At 55.3% G+C, this 19,566-nt stretch overlaps 1 protein-coding gene across 1 annotated transcript in view; it reads right to left on the reverse strand.

Moving 5' to 3' along the window:
• Nucleotides 1–19,566, reverse strand: part of CACNA1S (calcium voltage-gated channel subunit alpha1 S) — an 87,079-nt gene that overhangs the window by 15,246 nt on the left and 52,267 nt on the right. The window contains exons 27-37 of the mRNA XM_074935826.1: nucleotides 18,957–19,067; nucleotides 17,580–17,663; nucleotides 9,207–9,335; nucleotides 8,509–8,574; nucleotides 7,911–8,002; nucleotides 6,174–6,333; nucleotides 4,775–4,902; nucleotides 3,137–3,233; nucleotides 1,704–1,806; nucleotides 629–730; nucleotides 336–460 (exon numbers count right to left, since the gene is read on the reverse strand). Of these exons, the coding sequence (XP_074791927.1) occupies nucleotides 336–460; nucleotides 629–730; nucleotides 1,704–1,806; nucleotides 3,137–3,233; nucleotides 4,775–4,902; nucleotides 6,174–6,333; nucleotides 7,911–8,002; nucleotides 8,509–8,574; nucleotides 9,207–9,335; nucleotides 17,580–17,663; nucleotides 18,957–19,067 (1,197 nt within the window). The remainder of the gene's footprint in view (nucleotides 1–335; nucleotides 461–628; nucleotides 731–1,703; nucleotides 1,807–3,136; nucleotides 3,234–4,774; nucleotides 4,903–6,173; nucleotides 6,334–7,910; nucleotides 8,003–8,508; nucleotides 8,575–9,206; nucleotides 9,336–17,579; nucleotides 17,664–18,956; nucleotides 19,068–19,566) is intronic.

The raw sequence follows: 19,566 nt of genomic DNA on the forward strand, positions 1-19,566 counted from the left end.
TTAGGCCTCCTTCCCACCTTGCCTGGCACATAATAACACCACCACCTTGCTCTTCTGGAGCACTTTTCATGAGGTGATCTCAATGTGCTTTACCACTGAGGTCAGTGTCACTATCCCAATTTTACAGCTGGGAAAACTGAGGCAAAGAGAGGGGAAATGACTTACCCAGCGGCGCTGGTGGCAGAGCCCGGGTCTCCCGAGTCCCAGGCCAGTGCTCTATCCAATAGGCAACTCTGCCTCCTGAGCCCTGCCCTGCCTTTGTGCAGCAGGGACAAGCTGGCTGCTTTATCCAGGCAAGAGGAGCAGCTGGGATCCCCAGACCTGTTGGCACTGACCTGGATAGCAATGGCGTTCTTTTTGGGCCGATACCCATAATATTCCTCCTGGCGCTTCATGAACTTCCGGAAGTGCTCCTGGATGAGGAAGGTGGCGTAGAACTTGCCCACGGTCACCTCGTCCTCTGGAGGGGAGAAAGCCAAGTGAGTGTAACACTGCCCAGTGGCTATACCCAGCCCCCCTCCGAGCAGTGTGGGGCGGCTGGGGGGCGGGCAGAGGGTGCCAGGGAGAAATAAGCCAGGGAGGATGGCAAACAGAACACAGTCTCTGGATCACCCATGGGAAGACGCACCTCCAATTGGCGGAATGACCTGGTCCAGGAGTTTCATGCTAGTTCTCTTCCAGATCTTCTTGATAATGGCTCTCAGCTCCTCGTTGGCCTGCTCAAAGTTACCTGTGGGGAGACAAACCACCAATCCATTCGTTCTTCCCCTAGGGAACACCGTTGGCTGGACGGAGAGCTCCATCATGGGGATCCTAAGTTGACTCTCCAGGAGTTTTCAGATCTGCTTTTAAAAGCTGAGCAGACCTTGGAGCTGGCTGGAATTGTAGGCGTGTCCCAGACAGCGGATACGATGGCAATGTCCGTCGCTGACTGGGGTCGATTCCCAGCGGGAAAGGCAGGGCTTGCATCCCAGGAATCCCGGCACACCAGGTGGATGACAATCCCCAAGGCAAACCCCTCAGGAAGGTGGGGGGGAGGAGGAAAAAAGGGCCTATTAAGCAGAACCTCCCCAAGTTAACAGAAGAGGAACAATTATAAAATAAAGAAGAGAGGCAAGTAAACGAAACTAAACCTTGAACTGAGAACTCGAGGCTAAGCTGAAGCGGGCAAGCTTGACGCTCTGTCTCAGGCCAGTGGGTGGCTGAGAAGGAACCGAGGGCCATTTGCCCGTGCAGCTCTACATACCCGCAGCACGGGGCCCGGGGACGCCGGGAATGCATGCACGGGACGAACGGGCACTGCTACTAAACATCTCCAATCGCGGGTGGGGGGCGCCACTCGAAGAAGAAGGCAGCATTCTGCGGAAGGGTGAAAGGATCCCTGCACAACCCTCCCCTACCTCACAACCGGTGTTGCGAGGCTAAAGTATAATGGGCCAAGTTCCCAGCAGGTGTAAATAGGCTTAACTCCTTTGAAGTCAAGTCGTGCTGATTTGCAGCAGCAAAGGATCTGGCCCTAGGTCCCCAGATGAAAGGCACCAGGGTAGCCGATATTACTCACAGCTCATGCTGGTGCTGGGGAGGGACCCCTGCATGGGTGGAGCTAGGGAAGCATTTTGGAGGCAGTCTCTATAGATGCACCAGCCAGCGCTGTGCTGGCAGGGGAGGGCAGGGCACCGAAGCAGACAGAGTGCGTCCCTCACCTTCCGTCTTGATCTTGAGGGCTGTCCGCACCAGAGCGAAGAGAGTGGCGTTGAAGGTGACGGTGCCGTCGCTGTTCAGAGGCATGTTCATGCACACCAGGCGCTGCACAACAAACGACAACCGCGTTCACCCCCAGCCCGGAGTGCACTTCCCACGCCCAGGCCCGGCAGCAGACCCCGGCAGGACTGCTCAGGCCAGGCCTCAGGGAGATGCGGTGCCATGACAATGGAAACACAGTCTGAGAGCTAGGGAACCAGAGAGACCCTCCCGGTCCATCTGTGTCCAGCAGCCCCCTTAGAGAGAGTCCCCCTTATATTCATGACAACGGAGATCCGTCTCTATTGCACGGCACTTGTGCAAAGGACACTCTCCAGAGCACAGCTCACCAGGCAGCAAAGACTGACCATGGAGGCCTTGGCTGCATGGGAAGGGTCAGGTTAAAGGTTATAACTCTACGGACAGGTTGGGTTAAGCAGCAGGCTGCGTATGGTGGGTATGGCCTCACCAGTGGAGATGTTGAAGGTGAGGGAATTGGGAAGACATCCTTCTATCAGGGATGGGATGGGATCAATGAAATCCATCCAACCACAAAGGCAGCGGGGTGCACTAGAGGATCCACTAGAGAGCCCGTCCAACCCAAAGGATTCTGGGATCAGACCCCATGGCCTCTTGATAACATGCAATTTCACCCAGTGGTCCAGAATCCACAGCTGGTTTAAAATGGCAAAGCTGCCTTAAGCTCTGACCCAGGAACTGGGTGGCTTTGTAAAACACTTTGATGGCATGAGTCAGAAATGTCTCCCATGCTCTGTGGAGAATGAGCGGGTGCAGCAAGAAGTGCCGGATGCCTATGGAACACCAGCCACGCTGTCCACTCTCCCTGCTCCCTCTGCAGCCCCGGCTTTTGGAGAGCTGCCCCCTGCGGGCGACAGGACACGTTCCCCACTGAGGAGTTCGGACTCCCGCCATCAGCTTTCACGCAGCCACAATGTGACCCACCAAAGCTGAAGAAGGGCCTGGACCCCAACCCCAGACCCAAACACGGGGACACTAGAGCTGAGCGGTGCAGCTTGGACCCATCTCTAGCTGAGATTTGTGTCTGACCAAGAGCTTCGGGGTGTTCTCAGAGGTGGGGTCCTCCGCCTTGTATTGGACTGACTGTACCATGGGAGATTATCATTCAGGAAACCTGAAGTGTGTCAGCCTCCGCCCGTTTAAATTGTCTCGCTCCCCCAAAAAGCCTCCTTCTCCATTAAACCCTTGATATCAGATCATGAGGATACTCAAAACCAACCCTGGATTTCTCCCCAGCTCAGTGGGAGCTGGGGAACCCAGAGGCTGCAGGGGGTGCTGGAGGGAGGGGTTGGGACGGGGAGGTGAGCCGTCCGGCATGTTAATAATGGAACCTTTCCCTTTGCAAAGGGATTATTACCTTGCAAGCCACGCGGTGCGGACAGAACTTCCCAAAGCCCAGGGGAGGCTGGATGCGTCTCAGCAGGGTCACCACATCCAGATGTTTGATTCTTCCCCTGCAGGAGTCAAGAGACAGCTGTGCTTTACCCATCTGCTCCAGTGGTAGAATTGCAAACGCTGGGGGTGGGGGTGGGGTTAATTGGCTTGCGGGGGCAGGAGCTCCGGATCTCTGGCTCAGCCACTGACTGCCTGGTGTGACCTTGGGGAAGTCACTTAGGCCCAGATTTTAACGGTATCAGACGTTGCTACGCTGAGTGATGCAACACCGAACTGATCCAGATGCCAAAGTCTCGTTTCCAAAGGGATATAGGTGCTGGCAATGGGAGTTTTGGCTCTTCAGTGCCTAAATCTCTTTTGAAAATGAACCTTAGGCTCCTAAATCAGTGAGGCATTAAAAAACTCAGTGCAGCAATGCCAAAAACCTTGAAAAATCTGGGCTTTATGTCTGTTTGTACTTCAGTTTCTCCATCTCCAACATGGACACTTCCCTGCTGCACAGACTGCTGTGAGGGTAAATTCATTAATGTAGGCGAGGCCCCCAGGCACTACAGAGATGGGGGGCAGAGAAGTATGTAGGTAGGCAGATAATTTTGGAACCAATGGGATTTCATATTGCAGGCCATTGTAGAATGACACTACAGTGCTGACATATTATGTCACTGGGGACTGGATGCTTCAGGGGACAGGAAAGCTCCCAGGTCTAGAATCCAGCTGGGGGTAGTTTGGGGGCCTGCGTTAAATGGGTTGCTGTTTCTCAGGCCAGTTCTTAAAAGGTCTCAGAAAGCCACCATTATAACTAGCACCTTGGATGATCATCTCAGCAGGGCTTTAGAGCCATAGACCAAAAGAGCCCCCTGTGCTCATCCAGTCTGACCTCCTTGTAGGTTATGTAATATGTAGCATGTATATTTTTGGTGCTGGGACATTGTCTGGCAGGGAGGGAGAACAGCTGGGTGAAAAGATGAGCCAGCAACCTGATCTGCTTAACAACTGGGTCAGCAGTCTAACCAGGTGATCATCTTGGTCAGCAACCTGATCAGGTAAACAACGGAGTTAGCAAACTAATCTCCGCTAAGCAGGAAAGTGTTTATACACTATATAATGAATAACTTTGTAACAGTGTATTCAAGGAGAGCACCTGAACCTGGGGGTGCGCTTGGATTTAACCCTGTTGGGCCCTGTTTCGGCGGACTGATCGCTCACTGAAGCAGTGAAGAAATGACATTCTTCAAGCTCAAGGCTCTGTCTGTGAACAAGTGCGTTCTGGGTAGCAGGGAACAGAACCAGTCAACGCTCCTATATAACACAGGCCAGAGAACTTGCCCCGAATAATTCCTTTTGAACTAATGCACATCTTGAAAAACATACAGGCTTGATCTAAAAGTTGCCAGCACTGGAGAGTCTGCCACAGCCCTTGGTATTGACGCTACCCATGCTATGGCTGAGCTGTGGATAAATAGGGGACTTCAGGCCCACGGGCTGCCAATCCAGCACCTTCCAGCTGTGCTAACTTCTCTTAGCCTTTTAAGGAAATAATCCGCAGGCCTCCCTGGCTGCCACTCAGACCCAGGCCAGCCATAGACCAGCGCTCACTCACTTGGCTTCCGGGTCGTATTCTGCCCAGATTCTTTTGAATTCGTCCAGGTGGTGCGGACCCAGGATGGACCAGTCCCGCGTGAGGTAGTCAAAGTTGTCCATGATGACGGCGACAAAGAGGTTGATAATCTGGCAAGAGATGAGCATACGTGAAGGGGACCAGATGCGGAGCCAGATCCTCAGCTAGCTCAAAGCAGCTCCCATTGAAGTCAGCTGAGTGTCTGTCCCACAAAGCCCTGGAGAGGGCAGGACATGGGGTCTCCAAATGTGAAGGGCTTATATAAAATGACAGCAGGGCACTGGGCTGCGCGCTATCTTCCCTGTGCTCTAAACTGCCACCGGTTGGTCTCCTCTGACAAATTACACACTTAGTACAAAATTCCCCTCTCCAGCCTGCCTGCTAGATCTCAACTCCAATATCCTGGCTCAGACATTCTCTGTCTTCGCCCTGGGGGACCCATCATGCAGGGACCAGGCCTGCCATGTGGATTCAGGAACATTTTGTCCTTACAGCAGTACGCAATGGGCAGCCAATCCAAGCTGGAGAGCGTTTCCCAGCCTGTCTAGCGCAATTACTGCATGGAGAATACACGGTTTTTACGTGCCTCGCTCTCACCAGAGCAAGACCCAACCCGGGAGCCATGTGCCCCACAGGATCCCAGGCTGAAAAAAGAGGGGGAAAAGAGGCAGTGGATGGATCCCCTCACGCAGGGGCTGAGTGAGGGCCAGGCAGAGAGGGTTTCCTGAAGCCAGCAGAGTCTGCTGCTATCGTCGGGCAGGGAACAGACCGTAGCGCCCTGGAAATATTTCATACCCAGCTGGTAAAACCTGTGACAACCACAGGCGAGTCCTGCCCTCGCCCCTGCAAGACGAATACTGACATTTGTCCTCAATCCGCATGGCAGCCCATTCATTTCAACCCCTCCTGCGTGACTGTGGGTGGCTCAGTGGCTTGACAGCATTGCCATGGGTTGCCCCCTGGGAGACCAGAGTCCAGGAGCCATGAGCAGGGCTCTCTGGCTTGCTGGAGCTCAAGTTTACCATGGGGTGGGCTCTGGAGGGTGGAGGACTTCACCTCCTGGTGACTGAGTTCTGAGCAGCACTGGGGTTTTTCTTCCCAGCCTTCCTTCTGCCACTGGCAAATGAAGCGTGCTGTGCCCTCAGCCTCGCAGAAAGGGGGATGGCAGCTGCACAATGCAGAACACGCTGAACCCTTCGGACCCTGTCTGGGCTGCTCTGGGGCTGCCCAGGACCTGGGGTGCCACGGGAGAGCTCATGGGAGAAAGCCTTGGCATTAGCTCTCTGGTTGGTCCCTGGCCTCCATTTTCACCCTTCTCCCGTCCAGGACAATGAAGGGGCCGGGAGCTGAACACAAGGGGATCCGGAATCAGGGACCGTACCAGGAAGGCGCAGAGCATGTAGAAGCTGATGAAGTAGAAGTAGGCGAAGCCCGTGCCACAGGTGTACTCCTCCCCTGGGGCGTAGTCAGACTCGGGGTCACACAGTTTCCCGTAGCTGCAGGCCAGCAGGATCTCCTGCCAGGCCTCGCCTGTCGCACACCTAGGGAGAAAGGGAGAATGCCCGCTAGGCTCTGCAGGGAAGGGCTGCCCTGCCCAGGAAGTATGGGATGAGATTTGCAGGAAGGGAGCAGGATCTAATGGTTACAGCAGGAGCCGAGAATCAATATTATTGGGTTCTAGTCCCAGCGGTGGGCGGGCAGGGGACTAGGCGTCAGGACTCCTGGGTGCTAGCCCCCACTTGGGGAGGGGAGTACGATGCAGCAGTTAAAACAGGGTACTGAGTCAGGACTCCTGGGTCCAATCCCTGGATTTGGGAAGAGAGTGAAGTCTAGCGGTTAGAACAGAAGAGTGGCAGTCAGGGCTCCTATTCCCGGCCCTGCCACTGGCTCACCATGCAACAGTAGAAGTCACTTCCCCATCTGTGAAATGGGCACAGTGATAACTCACACAGGGGAGGGGGCTTAACAAGCGATGTTTCTAAAACACTCCAGAGATGGTTGGACTGAAAAACACCAGAGACCATATTTGTTATTTTTATCCCTTCTTAGCACTGGTAAGAAACCAGTTTCCTTCCCATGGGGAATGCTGACACTTCCTTTTATACCAATTCCAGAGGGGAAAAAAATCCACATTTTGAAATTTACAGTGGAATGGAAATTCAAAAGTATTTCATTTCTGAAACATCAAATGTTAGCGCATCATTTAATTTCCACAATGTGGAAACGTGAAGCATAGAAACATAGCCTAAGCTTAGGAGGAATTAAACATGTTTAAAGTTTTGATTTGAATCGTTTGGAAACGTTGCCATCAGGACTGGTGTTGAAATCAACGCGGTCCCACAAAGCTTTTCAATTTCAGCCCAACAGCATCTTTGGGTGGTGGAAAACTCAAGCTTGGCCTTGCATTCAGCACCAAGCCCAGCTGACCTGAGAGTCAGGCACCACTGATGGGCTGCGGGTCTGCGGGCACCCCCAACAGGGCTCATGTGTCTTCTTGGGGAAGTTCTGGGGAGCCCAGCGTGGGCCCCAAGGCACACGCAGGCCACAACCTGACCCCACGGTGTATTTTCCCTGCAACCTGTTGCAACCGTAACCGGCTGGTCAGCGAGCCATGCTTCCCCCTCTGTGCCAGGTCCCCAGCGGCTCGGACGAGCCTGTGCCAGCTGCCAGCTGAGGGACTTACACCCAGATCCTCAAAGGTATTTCGATGCCACTGATTTCCGGGGCCTAAATATCTTTGAGGCTCTGGATCGTGGCCCTGCAGAACAAGCTAGCGCAGCTCCATGTTCAGCTCTGGAGGTGCTGGGTTCAACGCCGGGGGATGGCCAGGATGACAGTGCCATGATGGATACACCTCACTGTTGCTTCCGTGTATGGAGACCCAGGTCCTTGTGTTGCACTTGGACTGGTGCATTGTGGTCCGATGCAACCTCTTGGCACACACGAGGGGCCCTTTCATGACCTGTGGGAGTGAGGGGCTAGCCTGGGGTCTTTGCTCCTCGGGGAGTCAGGCTGGCTTCCCCCAGCAGTGGCTCCAGGCTGGCTGTACCAGGCACACCGAGGGGATGGGATGGAAAGGGATGCGGTGGGATGAGGAAGGGGCGGGGCCTGCACAGACCTGAAGAGCAGCAGGACGGCTTGTGGGAAAGTCTGGAAGTTGTTGTTCCGGTTGATTTCGGTTCCATCCACCAGGGCGATTTTCCCAAACATCTGTGAACGACATGCTCAGATCCCAGCTGCCCTGGCTGAGGAACCCCCCCTGCCACAGGCATCTGTGGCTACCCTCCACCCCACGCGCCCGCTCCTGGCCTCACCACTGCTCCCGATGGCTCCTTTCCAGCCAACAGCCCGGAACCACAGGGAAAGGGCTGGCCTGGCAGGATGACCTTGTGGACTGGGCACAGCGCGGGGAGTCAGGGGTCCAGGGTGTGTTCCCAGTTCTGCCACCGATTGGCTGTGTGAAGCAGAGGGAGTTTGACAGCTCCGTGCCTCAGTTTCCCCATCAGATAACAGTGACCTCCCCCTGGCAGGGAGGCTGCTGGGGCTTGATTCACTAGTGACTGCAGAGCACTCTGAGACCCCCGCCCCCAGCGGAAAGGCAGCAGGGTTGTATCCGTTGTGCGGCAGGCGCTCCTGAGGGGTGACCCCTGCTCCCTGGATCCTGACTCTCCCACACCCCGCCAGCTGGGGCCCCAGCACTGTCCCTACCTCCTTACCTGCATCCCGATCACAGCGTAGATGAAGAACAGCATCACGATCAGCAACGCCACATAGGGCAGGGCCTGTGAGACAAAGGGTCCAGGGCTCATGTGGGAGTGGAGCTGAGAGGGAGTGGCCTATCCCCGCTGTGGATCCCACCTGCTTTAGGGGTAGGAATTCTCCAGGCCGGAGCTACCAAGCTCTGGTGCCAGCCAGGGGTCCAGCGGGGCAGCTGGCAAGAGAGTGAGGCTGTCTGCTGCTGGAAGCTGCCATTAAAAACACCCGGTCTCCAGCGTTCCTGCAGCTGTCGCTCACTCCACAGCCTGCTGCACAGGGAGCTCCCCACCCCAGCAGCTGGGACAAGCACTGGGGGGGCCAGGGAGAAAGGGACATGCATTGTCTCAGCACAAACAGGTGCCCACGACTGAGGTGCTGGAGAGCACCCCCAGGGTCCCTCCAGTCCTGAAGCTCCTGTCCAAGGGAGCTGGCGATCTTACTGGTCTGGGGAATATGGGGTCAACTGAGGCTCTGAGACATGCTGACACCAGTATGAATGAGCATCTGGGAAGCCCTTCTTGGCTCCTCCTGAACTCCCGGATGCTTGGGTAACCTACATGCCAAGTGTGTGCCAGCTAGTGACCGGTCCATATCGAGGTTAACAGCCTGCTGCTGCCAGGGCTAATGGAGCTCTTGCTGAGGATTGGTCCACACGCACCTGGAAGGACTTGATGAAGGTCCAGAGCAGGGTCCTGACTCCTTCCCCCCGGCTCAACAGCTTCACCAACCTCATCACCCGGAAAAGTCGGAAGAAGGTGATGGAGACGCGGGAATTGTCTGTAGAATCCTGCAGGCAAAGCAGGCCCCTTAGCCGCTCAGTGGGAACAGAAGCCCCAGGGAGGGGAGGGCGGGAGCAGGCCCAGGAGACCTGCTGGGCTCTTCGGGGCCGCTTGGCCACGGGGAGGAGCCACCGCTGTGCAGGACTGGTGGCGTTTCCCCCACTGTTCACCGCTGCAGCCCAGGTATATCTCGGATCTGCAGCCCCGCTCAGGGCTCTCCTGCAGCTTGAGTGTTCTGTGTGGTGGAGTAAGCCCACGCGCTGGGCCGGCTGCATGCTCTAGTGAGGGTCGAGGGGTGCTACCAAGTCAATACATGCCAGCGAGGAGGATCCAGAAGAGAGGCTCCCTCCCCCATGCTCAGCTCCACCAGCAAGGGTTACATGATGGACTCCGGTCCCCCCTGCTTCACCTGGGGCTCTGGTTCCCACCACCCTGGGCCCGAGAGCCACCTGGCTGCAGCAGGTCTATGGCAGGGGGCAAAGGGTTGGAGCTGGCTGTGCACATTCGGTTTGGGGCCATGGAGCTGGGGCGACCGGGGTGGGGTGGGAGGAAGGGAGGGAAGGAATAGGGTGGGTTAGGGGTGGGGGAGACCTTCAAAAGACGATATTGCGGCCCCAAGTCCCTGTGAGTCCCTCCCTGTCTGGAGGGAAGCGGGGATCGGAGCCCTCCCAAGGGGGACGTGCAGCAAAGGAGGCTGTCCGGAGAGAAATGCTCTTGGCAAGGGTGGGAACTCTCCGCTCCGCAACAGCGGCCACAGACGCACAAGTGACAGTGCGACACCTGCTCGAGTAGCCAAACGCTGCTTGGCGGGTGCATCCCTGGGCATGGGGCCTGCAGTAATAACACCTCCTAGCTCTTCTCGTCAGCAGATCTCAAAGCAGTTCACAGATCACAGTCTTCACACCCGCCACGTGGTAGGGCAGGGCTAGGTTCCGACTGGCATCTGAGGCCCAGCATGACTTGCCCCAGGGAGCCTGGGGCAGGGAATTGAAGCTGGACCTTCTGTCTCCTAAGCTGGAACCCTAACCCCGTCTTCCCTGTAGCTCACACGCTGCCTTCCCCACCAGGAGCCCCAAGTGTCTGCGTCTTATCAAAGGCTCCCAATAACTTTTCGAACAAGCTGAGCAAACGCTCCACAGTGCTGATCAGCCAGGATCACAGCTTGTGGGGCAAATCCCTCCCCCCTTTGTCTTGTCTCACTGCACCATGTCTTGTTTGGTAGCGTTCGCTGGGGAGGAGCCAGGAGCCGCTGTGGCTGGCACACTGACTCACAGGGTGGCGTGGGGCAGAGGGGGGATCAGAGACCTGATCTGCCTGTATGTACAGCTCCTTGGATTCAGCTGAGGAGATGTGCCAGGCACATGATCGGATGATCATAACACAAGGTTCCACTCCCCACAAGGCAGCTGTGGCCTAATGCTTGATGGGAGGAGTCAGGAGTCCTGGATTCTAATCCTGACTCCACCAGCAACTTGCTGGATGACCTTGGGCCAGTCACTGACCCTCTCCCTGCCTCAGTTTCCCCAGCTGCCCAATGGGGATAGCAACATTTGGTTACCAGGCCTTAACACCTCAGTGGTTCTGGTGCCAGAGGCAGCTGTCCAGCAAAAACAGCAGGGTCATCTCCAGCTGCCCCTCTTGATAGCCCAGGGGCTGGCTCGTTATGGGGGGACCTCTGCAAAGGAGAGAGTGGGTTTATCCAGGGGGCTCAGTGAAGTGTCCCTAATTCTGCTCTCCAAAGCGTTCCTAGTCTGAAAAATCAGCTGTCGTTGTCCCTGCCCCAGCTCCATCTCGGCCCCAAATCACATCCCAGCCTCCATCGTCCCACGGCTAGTGCAACTGCCCTCTCTGGCCTCCTGAGGCTGCCTCTCCTCACACTCCAGCATGCTGCTGCCCACCCCAGCAGCATCAGCACCAGCAGCAAAAGCTCTGCCAGGTCTCTGGGCACCATCCTCTGCTTTAAAACGCCCCCACTTGCTCCAGCCGAACTGATGACGTTTGTTTCGCTCTGTTGGCTCAGACAACCTGCCCGGGGACCTGCGGTGGGAGGAGTGCCCCGCCGGCCCCAACCTGCCACAGGGCTGGGGCACCCAAACCCGGCCCGGACCCAGCCATGGCCAGGGCGCCCCTACCCCAGCCCCGACCCAGTCGCGGCCCAGACCTGCCAGGGCTGTGGCACCACCCCCACCCGAATCCTCTGCCCCAGTCCTAAATCCCTCATTCCCAGCCCCCCCCCAGAGCCCGCACTCCCAGCCGGAGCCCTCACACCCCTGCACCCCAACCCTCTGCCCCAGCCCTGAGCCCCCTCCCATGCTCCGAATCCCTCAACCCCACCCCCACCGCATGGATTTTGTTAAGTGCACCAATATGAAGGTGATGTGTCACACCTCCCTTCCATATTGGTGCACATAACAAAATTCATTGTTATGTGCTTCTGGGACTCGTGACTTTTGTCCATCACCAGGAGATCAATTACCACCGACACCAGCACAGGCTCTGTACCATACACAGCTGAACAGGGATTGAGGGAACCCGGAGCCCAGGGCCATGTCAGGCCAGGAGGGAAACTAACCTTCTGCAGAGAATGGAAGTGTCGAGAAACGTATCCCTGCAATTGCACCAAATCACATTGTAAGAAGCTGTGTGCACACAGCTGGGGGGAGAGACCTTAGAACCATAGAATATCAGGGTTGGAAGGGACCTCAGGAGGTCATCTAGTCCCACCCCCTGCTCAAAGCAGGACCAATCCCCAACCTTTTCAAAATAACGTTGCATTAGATGATACAATGAGCAGGTAGAGCGTCTGTCCTGTCTGTACAACAGCCGGATGCAAGCTTAGTTAGATGGCTCTGTCTCTAGCTGAGTTTTGCTGTATTTCATGGATGAAGGACGGACGGATAGAAGAAAAGTGCAATATGGATGGATGGGTCAGTGGGGGGATAGGGAGGGGTGGATGGATAGAAGAAAAGTGCAATATGGATGGATGGGTCAGTGGGGGGATAGGGAGGGGTGGATGGATAGATAGATGGATGGAGATCACATTTCAGTGTGAGGTGAGAAGATCTCCTAGAGGTTGGGTGTGTTTCGCTCCCAGACCATTGGTGTTTTTAGCTCCTACCCCCACTCCGAACGGGAGAGTCACCCTGTGCATTTGCAGAGCAGCCCCCTGGACTCACACCATGCAATCCAGGCAAACACAGCAGCTGAGTGCAGCAGAGAAACAACTAGGGGAAGAAAAATAAAGAGACCCACTGCAAGCACATGCAGCTGATATTTACAATGCCATTACAGCCTCCGCTTAGGCAGTACAGTCCGCCACTGGAAGCAAGAAACGTCTGTCGAGAGAACAAGAGTGTCAGCAAGAGAAACTGTCAGAGAGGCAGGAAACAAAAGAGAGACAGAGGGAGAGAGAGAGAAAGGCGGCTGGAGGAAAGAGCAAGCTGGGAAACAGAGAGAGGAAGAGACACAGAAAGAAGACAGGGTAGGATGGCCCAAAAACTAACGCACAGAATAAGGCAGATCTGAATCCAGGCTCATCCCCAGGGCAGGCTGAAGGAAATATCAAGCTGGGTAAGACTGGAAGAGAAATGTTCGGACTTGGGAACCTAAAGATAGGCACTAGGGGAAACATCTGCAAAAGTACCAGAGCAACTTAAAGGCCGAAGCCCCTAGCACCGTTCAATGAGACACCAGCCCTGTCTACGCTAGAAAGTTGTTCCACTTGAACTATTCTGGGGTAGTTAGAGCAATACAACCTGCCCCAGTGTGGACGCAGTTATACTGGTGTAGAAGGTGCTTTATACAGGGATAGCTATTCCCATATGGGAACGGGAATACCAGTATATTGCAGCTTTATATGGGCACTGGTATAGCTACATATTGGTAAAAAATTCATGCCTCTAGCCAACATACACAACGGTTACATTTTCAAGTGTAGAGCAGGTCTTACGCTACGAGGTGTCTAAGCCACTTTTGAAAAAGGGACTTAAGCTCCTAAGTCACTTAGGGTTCGTCTTCTCTACCAAGTTAATGCAGGCTCTTTCTCAGGTGTTGCCCTGAGCCCGGCTCGCATCCACGTACAAAATCTTCTCACCAAAGTGTACTGAATTTGTTAATTCCTAGAGTGTAGCTATTCCTAGAGCCCAGCACGGATACAAAATTTGTATCCACATCCGATCCACAAAAATGGTGCATGGATAGAAAGCAGATATCCGCAGATCTAACTATTCCATTCCCTGGCTAGGGCTCTCCATTTGGGTGCAATTCTCCCCTATGCTGGGAATACAACTACAAGGCATATGCACCACTTACATCGTCACACCAGGCCTAAGTGGTGTCTAGCCCTTGTGCTGGCCCTGTGTGCAGGAGTGAATTTCACTCGTAAGGCCTTACCCCCAATGCAGTGATGTCAACGAGTGCATTTCAATTGACTTCGTGGGCTTGGGATCACAGTCACAGGGCATGATCCAGCAACGGTGCTTAACTTTTAGTCCCATTGAAGTCAATGGGACTGCTTGCACGTGCTTAAATGTTTTGCTGGATCAGGGCCTGAGTGACTTAGGAAAGGGCTTCAAATAGCAAGGCCTTCTCCGCCCCATCTTGCATGAGTCAGTGACCAGCAGAAACAGGAGAGAGAAAGGAAGGAGAGAGAAAGCAAGAGAGGACAGACTTTGCAAACCAGCGTTAAAATTTTTCTGGGAGAAAACAACCGCCAGGAATGGCTTTGTTATTGGCGAACTTTCCCCTTGCCCCAGAACACGAGGGCGGCCCGTCCCAGTGGCGCCACTGGGACCCACTTGGCAGAGTTTCGTGAGAGTGCGGTCTCCCTAAAACACGGCGCTCCCAGGGTCTGTGCGCTTGGGCAGGAAGCAGCATTCCAGAGCCAGAGGCAGTGCTAGCCCTTTGGACTAAGCAGGAACATTTCGAGGAGCCCCCACACAGCACAAACTAAAAAAGCCAATAGGGAGCCCTGTCATAAATATAAAGGGAAGGGTAAACACCTTTAAAATCCCTCCTGGCCAGAGGGAAAACCCTTTCACCTGTAAAGGGTTTATGATAACCTCGCTGGCACCTGACCAAAATGACCAATGAGGAGACAAGATACTTTCAAAGCTGGGGGGGGGGGGGGGGGAACAAAGGTTCTCTCTGTCTGTGTGTTGTTGTTTGTTTTTTTTTTTTGCTGGGAACAGCAAAGGAATGGAGTCTTAGAACTTAGTAATCTAGCTAGATATGCGTTAGATTCTGTTTTGTTTAAATGGCTGATAAAATAAGCTGTGCTGAATGGAATGGATATTCCTGTTTTTGTGTCTTTTTGTAACTTAAGGTTTTGCCTAGAAGGATTCTCTATGTTTTGAATCTGATTACCCTGTAAGGTATTTACCATCCTGATTTTACAGAGGTGATTCTTTTACTTTTTCTTCAATTAAAATTCTTCTTTTAAGAACCTGATTGCTTTTTCATTGTTCTTAAGATCCAAGGGTTTGGGTCTGTGTTCACCTATGCAAATTGGTGAGGATTTTTATCAAGCCTTCCCCAGGAAAGGGGGTGTAGGGCTTGGGGAGGATTTTGGGGGGAAAGACGTTTCCAAGCGGGCTCTTTCACTGTTATATATTTGTTAGACGCTTGGTGGTGGCAGCAATAAAGTCCAAGGGCAAAAGGTAAAATAGTTTGTACCTTGGGGAAGTTTTAACCTAAGCTGGTAAAAAATAAGCTTAGGGGGTTTTCATGCAGGTCCCCACATCTGTACCCTAGAGAGCTATGGAGGCAAAGGACAAAGAAATGGAGGCAGCGAAAGAGGCAGAAAAAAAAACACACAGACAGAGAGAACCTTTGTTTCTTCCCCCCTCCAGCTTTGAAAGTATCTTGTCTCCTCATTGGTCATTTTGGTCAGGTGCCAGCGAGGTTATCGTAGCTTCTTAACCCTTTACAGGTGAAAGGGTTTTCCCTCTGGCCAAGAGGGATTTTAAAGGTGTTTACCCTTCCCTTTATATTCATGACAAGCCCCCATCAACTGCTTGGGGCCCTAAGCAATCGCTCAGTCTCCTTATGCTTCATGCCAGCACTGTCCAGAGCAGACAAGGCTACAGACTCTAGGTGAGACAGGTGCAAACACATACCCTGATGGGCAATGACTCAGAAACTCCAGCTGCCAATGGCGGGCAGAGAGGAATACTTACCAAGTGGGGTTGATGTTCTCCAGCTACATGCCCAGCTTCACTGAGCCTAGTTCCCCCCAACCAAAATCTCCAGCACGGTCCCTAGAACTCAGTTCTCCTCTTGGTCCCTTAGCTCCTGGTGGCCAGAGAGAAGATCTCCCCTCACCCCTGGATCTTCAGTTGTGGCCATGAGGGGGGACTGTCAAGGTGCGCGCGTGGGAGCAATGTCAAGGGTAAAACGAGGAGGGGGGATCTTGGGGGGGGCCAAGTGAACCCTTTGGAAAGAGACCAAAAAACAGCCCTGATGTCTCTTGTTGGAGGAGGGGATGTGGGGTGATTTGGGCAACGTGCCCAACCTGTTAGTGTTTCTCAATACCCACTGAATGCAAAGCTCTTTCCAGGGGGAGCCCAGAGCTTCAGTAACTCCCTTCCCAAGCAACAATGGGATTTGAAGCCCAGGTGCCCTCGCAGCTGAGTACTGCTGGGAAGGACACAGCAGCCAAGGAAGTGTTTCAAGGCCCCACTCAATGGCAGCTCAGTGATTGGGGAAAGGGGCTGGCAGCTGCTGCTCTGCCTGGAACTCCTGACAGGAGCTGGCAACTGCTCAAATTAGCAGGCATTTGGGGACATCTGCAAGCTCCCTAATGGGTTTCTCCTTCGTGCTGACTAGGAATGGTGAAAAAGCAGAGGGGCTGCCACAGTGCTGGTCATTAAAGCCACCTCTGTCCGGGGCAGCAGTCCTGCTCAGGGGGGCTTTTGGTTTCTGTTAGCTGGTGGTGACATGGGAATGGAGCCAATGACCCAATACCCGGTCGGGGGCAGCTCCGAGGAGTCCTGTTCCCTGGAGTTCAGCACCTCGCTCACTGAGGAGACAGTCAGTACGGTTGCCCCAGGAGAATGGAGCCAGCCAGAGGGCTCCTCTGGGCTGCAGAGATGGCAATCCACCATGCGGGACCGGTGTGCACTGGGGCTGGGAAGCTGTGCCCGAGAACAGGAGAGGATGACATTTCATCTCCTCCGGGCCAGACCTCCTTGCCGATGGTCCACTCTCAGATGCGGGGGAATGGCTAAGTGCTACTCTGGGACACAGCACAGAGAGCGGGGACACGCTGCAGTGACTACTGGATGGCCCTTTTTATTAGTGAGGACGTGTTAACCCCACTGGAGTGCTCACTTCTCAAGCTACTTCTGTAACTACAGCTGGGTTCATGGTACGCACCGCACACCCGATGTGTTTCCGTGCCACGTGCTAGCAACCGGGTCCACAGCTCCCAGCAATGCTCCGTGCAGTTCCAGCACGCCTCTTGGACAATGCTCCTGTATGCAGGCTGCCCGGTACACACACACTGCAGCGTACACGTGTGGTATCATGTAGACGGTATATCCCGAATATACTCCGGTGTATATTGGATATACAGGCACACATATACAGAGTAGGCACCAGGTATATGTGGCAATCATCATACACGCTGACACACTCCAAGCACACCCAGCAAGTCACTGAAATGGTGCCTGACCCTCACAGAGCGCAGGGCAGAAACTTCTTATAGGGACCATGAGGCAAGGGGAACTCTTTCAGCCACCTCTATGGTGATCTCAGGCCAAGTGAGCTGATTGCTAGCCATCTGGGCATGTGGTTAAAGAACATGGGCAGGGCACGGCAGGGGTGCAGCCCCTGGGGAGCACTGGCATATGTCACTATGGAGTCAGCTTGAGGTTCTGGTTCTGTCCCAGGACAAGGGCAGTTTCCACAGGGTACCTCTGCAGGCAGATTCAGGAGGAGGGGTGGGGTGAGGGCCACTGAGGCTGGGGGGTGGGGGGCGTCCACCGGGGCTGTGTAATGGCTGAGGAGAGAGCCTGTCAGCACCGGCTCTTAAACAGAGAGAAGAAGGTTAACCCACGTGCCCAAGCCCCTGCCCCAGTCTCCTCCTGCCCAGCCCAGGTCGCTCCGCCAGGTGCCCCGCGCAGTCCTGCAGGAACCCAGGCCTCCCACATGACAGTGGGATGCTGGCAGCCTGCCAAGGTCGTCACTGCCGTAACATCACCATCCTGCCCATGCTCTCGGACACGTTCCCGCCCCCCCACCGCGGCACTTACATCGATCTCGCTCAGGATGACGTCAATGATGCTCCCGATGACGATGAGGAAATCAAAGACGTTCCAGGGGTCACCGAAATAGCCCTGAGATTGGAGAGAGCAATCACGGGGGGACGACAGGGGGGCGGAACAGGGGGAAAGAAAAGGAAGGAGCTGAGGGTCAGGCAGGGGAGATTCCTCTTGGGGGATTATCAACTCCCTGCGGCGGAGACCTGCCGTTCCTGAGCGAGGCGCGCTTTGTCCCTTGCAAACAGCTGCCCCACTCAGCGCACCAGAGGGAGGGTCTCCGTTTGCCCACACAGAATACAGCCAGCGGGGGGAGGCTGCCCCCCATGCCCCAAGATGGAGAGAGCACTGCAGAGCTTGGATTCAGATCGCCCTCCCTATGGATACCATGCCGAGCACGGTGCTATGTAGGGGTTTGGCCCTGAGCTAATTCCATGTCCACTCTTATCCGCTGGCATGGCAGAACCCAGCACCCACTTAGCTCCTGGGGTCAGACCTTCCCAGCTGATTAGTGCTGATGATTATTCTGGGCACATCGACGGGGACCACGGAGGTGAGCGGCCATCTCTCAGTGGGCATCGGGGACACACCTGCAGGGCGGGGCAGAGGGGAGCTCTGCCTCGCCTCTCACGTGGCTCAGTGGCTGCGGTGGCGGGAGGCTCAGGGGCTCTCGCAGGGCCACTCACACTTAAGCCTGGTTTGATGGGGGGTCAGGAGAGCTCCAGGGAGGGCCACTAGCCTCCCACCCCCATTGGAGAGACACCCAGGACAGGGAGAGCAGCGGGGTGGGGGCGGGCGTGTTGGGCGAGCAGGTAGCTGGAGGAAGGGCTCCCCCTTGTGGCCTGCATTGGCCCTGCTCCTCCCCTCAGGAGCTGCCAGGTCCTCAGCCCCAGGCTCCGAGGGGATTGTGTTCCCGGGACGCCGCGTGGGGAGGAAATGCCATGCCCACCGCTTGGGGTGAGCCCCTGTCCTCCTCCAGATTCACACCCCCTGGGACCCTCTCCAGACTCGCACCCCACCTAAGTCAGGAATCGGGGTCTGCAGCAGAGCCAGTCTCCAGGCAACCCAACGAGCAGCAGGCTGCCGACGGATACCGCGCCCGAGGGGTGGGAAGAGCCAGCGGACAGGCTCCTAAGCCCAGCGGCAGTGCCAGCAGTCCAGTGGCTACCCAAAGCATTTGCCCATGGCTGTGATAGCTCCTGCCTTGTCTCACCCCAGGTAACTTGGTTCTGACCCTTGGGATCTGACTCCTGGCTACCAACTCCTGCTCCAACCACTGGGCACGGCTGCCCACATCCCGGTCATGTTATGCACCCCCACCCCGTACCCCTCTCCAGACTCATGCCCCCCAGACTTTCACCCCACACTCACCTTGGCTTTAAAGGCCAGGAGCTTGAGGAACATCTCCACGGTGAAGAGGATGGTGAAGACCACGTTCAAGTTGTCCGAAATGTAGTTCATCTCAGCTGACTGATTGTAGTGCTGGGGAGCCAGGAAGAGGCACAGGTTAGCTCACTGGGCTATGGGGAGCAGGTATGGGGCTGGGGTCTCAGATTCTGGACCAGATGCGAGAGCCTGGGACCGACATACAAACCTAGAGCTCTGTCAGGGTAGGAATGTGAGCAGAAGTTGTGATGCTTTCCCCCATTCCACAAACAGCTCTGCCAATGCATCTAAGTCCTGCCCCATAGCCCCCTCCCTGTTCCAGCCCTGGGTCCCGCCCCACAGCTCCATAGATGTTCCTGATTCCTGATCCGCAGCCCCGGGCGTCCCCACACCCACGCACAGCTGTGCCACGGTCCCTCCCGCCTCACCTACAGCACCCCCGGCTTTTCCATAGGCGGGGCCTCCCTGGAGCAGTGTTGCTGAACTGCATGACGTATCCCAAGCCAAGATCCAAACCCAGATTTCCAAGGGCACCAGACCAGTGGCGAAGCCTGAGTCTCACTTTGATGGCTTGCTAGTCTGCTGCCAAGAGCCG

Source organism: Natator depressus, chromosome 21 (genome assembly GCF_965152275.1).
Source record: "Natator depressus isolate rNatDep1 chromosome 21, rNatDep2.hap1, whole genome shotgun sequence".
Lineage (NCBI taxonomy): Eukaryota > Metazoa > Chordata > Testudines > Cheloniidae > Natator > Natator depressus.